The sequence below is a fragment of the Gorilla gorilla genome, chromosome 9, assembly GCF_029281585.2.
Source record: "Gorilla gorilla gorilla isolate KB3781 chromosome 9, NHGRI_mGorGor1-v2.1_pri, whole genome shotgun sequence".
NCBI classification, from domain to species: Eukaryota; Metazoa; Chordata; class Mammalia; order Primates; family Hominidae; genus Gorilla; species Gorilla gorilla.
In genome coordinates this window covers 118,675,201-118,678,778 of record NC_073233.2, presented here as the reverse complement: position 1 = coordinate 118,678,778, position 3,578 = coordinate 118,675,201, and the positions used below count along the sequence as shown (strand labels likewise).

The 3,578-nt window shown below is 40.0% G+C and overlaps 1 protein-coding gene across 1 annotated transcript; it reads left to right on the top strand.

The window, feature by feature from the left end:
- The first annotated feature begins 938 nt into the window (after window positions 1-938).
- On the top strand, window positions 939-1,919 carry LOC101144033 (heterogeneous nuclear ribonucleoprotein A1-like). The gene has a single exon (XM_004052135.5). It carries the CDS (start codon window positions 939-941, stop codon window positions 1,917-1,919), a length of 981 nt encoding a protein of 326 aa, XP_004052183.5.
- The last annotated feature ends 1,659 nt before the right edge of the window (window positions 1,920-3,578 follow it).

Here is a 3,578-nt window from a genome sequence, read left to right as displayed (position 1 = left end):
AGCTTAAGCGATTTATTTAATCTCACATGACCAGCCAGTAGGAGAGATGTCTTTAATCGTCTAAAATTAATGCTCCTATAACCATTTGGAGGCATAGGGCTTTCTTGTTCAACAAAAGACCAAATGAATCCTAGAACATTAGAGCTGGAAGGAGTTTAAAGATCAGACTTTTCAATTCCTTCATTTCATAGATGGAGAAAAGAAGACCCACATCCATTAAGGATTTGCCTGGCATCACACAGCTCCTTTCAATGGAAGAAAGGACAGTTGACTCATGTCTTGACTCACATCTTCTGAACCCAAGTGAAGCCCATTTACACTCTATCAGACTGCCTTTGAAGTAGATTGATACTATTATTTTGTAGCCACTTGGCTATAAGAGAACCAAAAACTTGAACTTAAGGCATGCCAAATATCCATCGTTCGGATGAATGTTGAAGACTGTGATTCATAACAGAAAAGCTGCAGAGAGCCTTATTTATTAAAAACATCAACTGATGTATTAAATATCACAGCACTTTAACTTACGAATGCAGGTTTGATATTTGCAAAAAAAAAAAAAATTCCTGCAACAAGATGAAGAACCCAACAGCTGCTTTCTGAAGAGAGATAAAGAGCCGTATCATTTGAAGAGATCCTCAATCTGAGACATCCAGTGAGACATCAGTGATACTGGTTCTTAAAATGACATCGGATTCATTAAAACATATACAAATGAGTTGGTGTATTAGCCTTTTAAGAATGCTCAGAGCCTCAATAGTCTTTCCGCACACTCCTTATAATCTCCAGTTACTAAAGGCTTTTAAATTCATTTAAATAAACCCTATAGTGAATAACTATAAAAAGTAGAATGAGGAGATACATTTGTCAGCTTACTCCTTTCTGCCCGTGGACGCTGCTGAGGAAGCATCGATAAAGTCTCTCTTCTCCCTGCCATCATGTCTAAGTCAGAGTCTCCTAAAGAGCCCAAACAGCTAAGGAAGCTCTTCATTGGAGGGTTGAGGTTTGAAACATCAGATGAGAGCCTGAGGAGCCATTCTGAGCAATGGGGAACGCTCACAGAATGTGTGGTAATGAGTGATCCAAACACCAATCGCTCCAGGGGCTTTGGGTTTGTCACCTGTGCCACTGTGGAGGAGGTGGATGCAGCCATGAATGCAAGGCCACACAAGGTGGGTGGAAGAGTTGTGGAACCAAAGGTAGCTGTCTCAAGAGAAGATTCTCAAAGACCAGGTGCCTACTTAACAGTGAAAAAGATATTTGTTAGTGGCATTAAAGAAGACACTGAAGAACATCCCCTAAGAGATTATTATGAACAGTATGGAAAAACTGAAGTGATTGAAATCATGACTGACCAAGGCAGTGGCAAGAAAAGGGACTTTGCCTTTGTAACTTTTGACAACCATGACTCCACGGATAAGATTGTCATTCAGAAATACCATATTGTGAATGGCCACAACTGTGAAGTTAGGAAAGCCCTGTCAAAGAAAGAGATGGCTAGTGCTCCGTCCAGCCAAAGAAGTCGAAGTGGTTCTGGAAACTTTGGTGGTGGTCGTGGAGGTGGTTTCAGTGGGAATGACAACTTTGGTCATGGAGGAAACTTCAGTGGTTGTGGTGGCTTTGGTGGCAGCCATGGTGGTGGTAGATATGGTGGCAGTGCAGACGGCTATAAGGGATTTGGTAATGATGGAAGGAATTTTGGAGGTGGTAGCAGCTACAGTGATTTTGGCAATTGCAACAATCAGTCTTCAGATTTTGGACCCATGAAGGGAGGAAACTTTGGAGGCAAAAGATCTTGCCTCTATGGTGGTGGAGGCCAATACTTTGCCAAACCACAAAACCAAGGTGGTTATGGGGGTTCCAGTAGCAGCAGTAGCTATGGCAGTGGCAGAAGATTTCAATTAGGAAACAAAACTTAGCAGGAGAGGAGAGCCAGATAAGTGACAGGGAAGCTGTAGGTTATAACAGATTTGTGAACTCAGTCAAGCAGGGTGGTGGCAGGGCTTAGCTGCTACAAAGAAGACACGTTTTAGATAAATATTCATGTGTATGGGCAAAAAAGGACTGTATTTGTGACTAATTGTATAACAGGTTATTTTAGTTTCTGTTATGTGAAAAGTGTAAGGCATTCCAACAAAGGGTTTTAATGTTTTTTTTTCTGCACCATGTTGTTGATTGCTAAATGTAATAGTCCGATCATGATGCTGAACAGAATAAACGTCTTTAAAAAAAAAAAAAAGGTAGAATGAGGAAATGGGAAGAGTACTGGACCTTTTTTTGGAGCCAAAGGACCTAGGTTTAAATGTCAGATCTGCCATTTACTTGCTTTCTGAGGTTAAACAAGTTTCTCAACCTCTCTGATCCTTGGTTAACTGATATGTAAGGTGACAATGATAATTACTACCTTACAGAATTAAGAAATATAATGTATGGGGAAGGTCTTAGTAAACTGTAATAAATAATACAAATATCCTTGTAGCTTTTATACAAAATCCTGTGACTCAATCATTCATTACATAATCATCCATTCAATAAGCATATTGATCACCTACTCAATAAATGACTGACACTGTTTTTGATACTGTGGAACATCCCAAGATACAAAAAATCTGGTTTTGGCCATTTGGGAACAAAAGGAGATATTTTTTCCTAATATATGTAAATATTTATAATAAGAACCCATATGTAATAAAGTCCGTAGAATTAGTACAGAAAAAAAGATAAGACTATACAGGGCTGGGAGAGATCAATCTGACTAGAGTGATAAGGAAAGGCATCTTAAAGAAAACGGCATTGGGCCAGTTTTTAAGGATGGGCAGGATTTCTAAAGGAAGAGGGTGGCTTTCAAAGTGGAAGAAAAAGTATGAACAAGGGCTTAGAAATGGAAGCACACCTTCCATCTCCTCTGGATCCTTATTTGTTTTTTATGTGAGCACTTGGTTTTTGACAGTATCACTTTGTTTACCGGTGTCTCCCTTGCACGTCCAGTGTGTTAGGTCATTCTTGCCTGACTATAAAGGAATATCTGAAATTAGATAATTTATAAAGAAAAGAGATTGATTTGTCTCACAGTTCTGCAGGCAGTACAACCATGGTGCTGGCATCTGATCAGCTTCTGGAGAGGCCTAAGGGAGTTTTATTCATGATAGAAGATGAAGTGGGAGTAGGCATGTCACATGGCCAGAGCAGGAGCAAGAGGGTGAGGGAGGTGACACACACTTTTAAACAACCCAATCTTGCATGAACTCACTCATCATCAAAGAGATGCAATTAAGCCATTCATGAGAGATCTGCCCCCATGATCCAAAAACCTCCCACCATGCCCCACCTCCAACACTGGGGATTATATTTCAACATGAGATTTGGTGGAGACACAGCTCCAAACCATATCATTCTGCCCCTGGCCCTCCAAATCCCATGTTATTCTCACATTGCAAAACATAATAATCTCCTGCCAATAGTTCCCCAAGAGCCACAATTTGTTTCAGCTTCATTAAAAAGTCCAGAGTCCAAAGTCTGAAACAAGGCAAGTCCCTTACACCTATGAGCCTATAAAATTAAAAAATATATATTTACCT

Excerpts from the sequence above, each read along its gene's own strand:
- LOC101144033 (XM_004052135.5), top strand. The coding sequence starts at position 939 with ATGTCTAAGTCAGAGTCTCCTAAAGAGCCCAAACAGCTAAGGAAGCTC.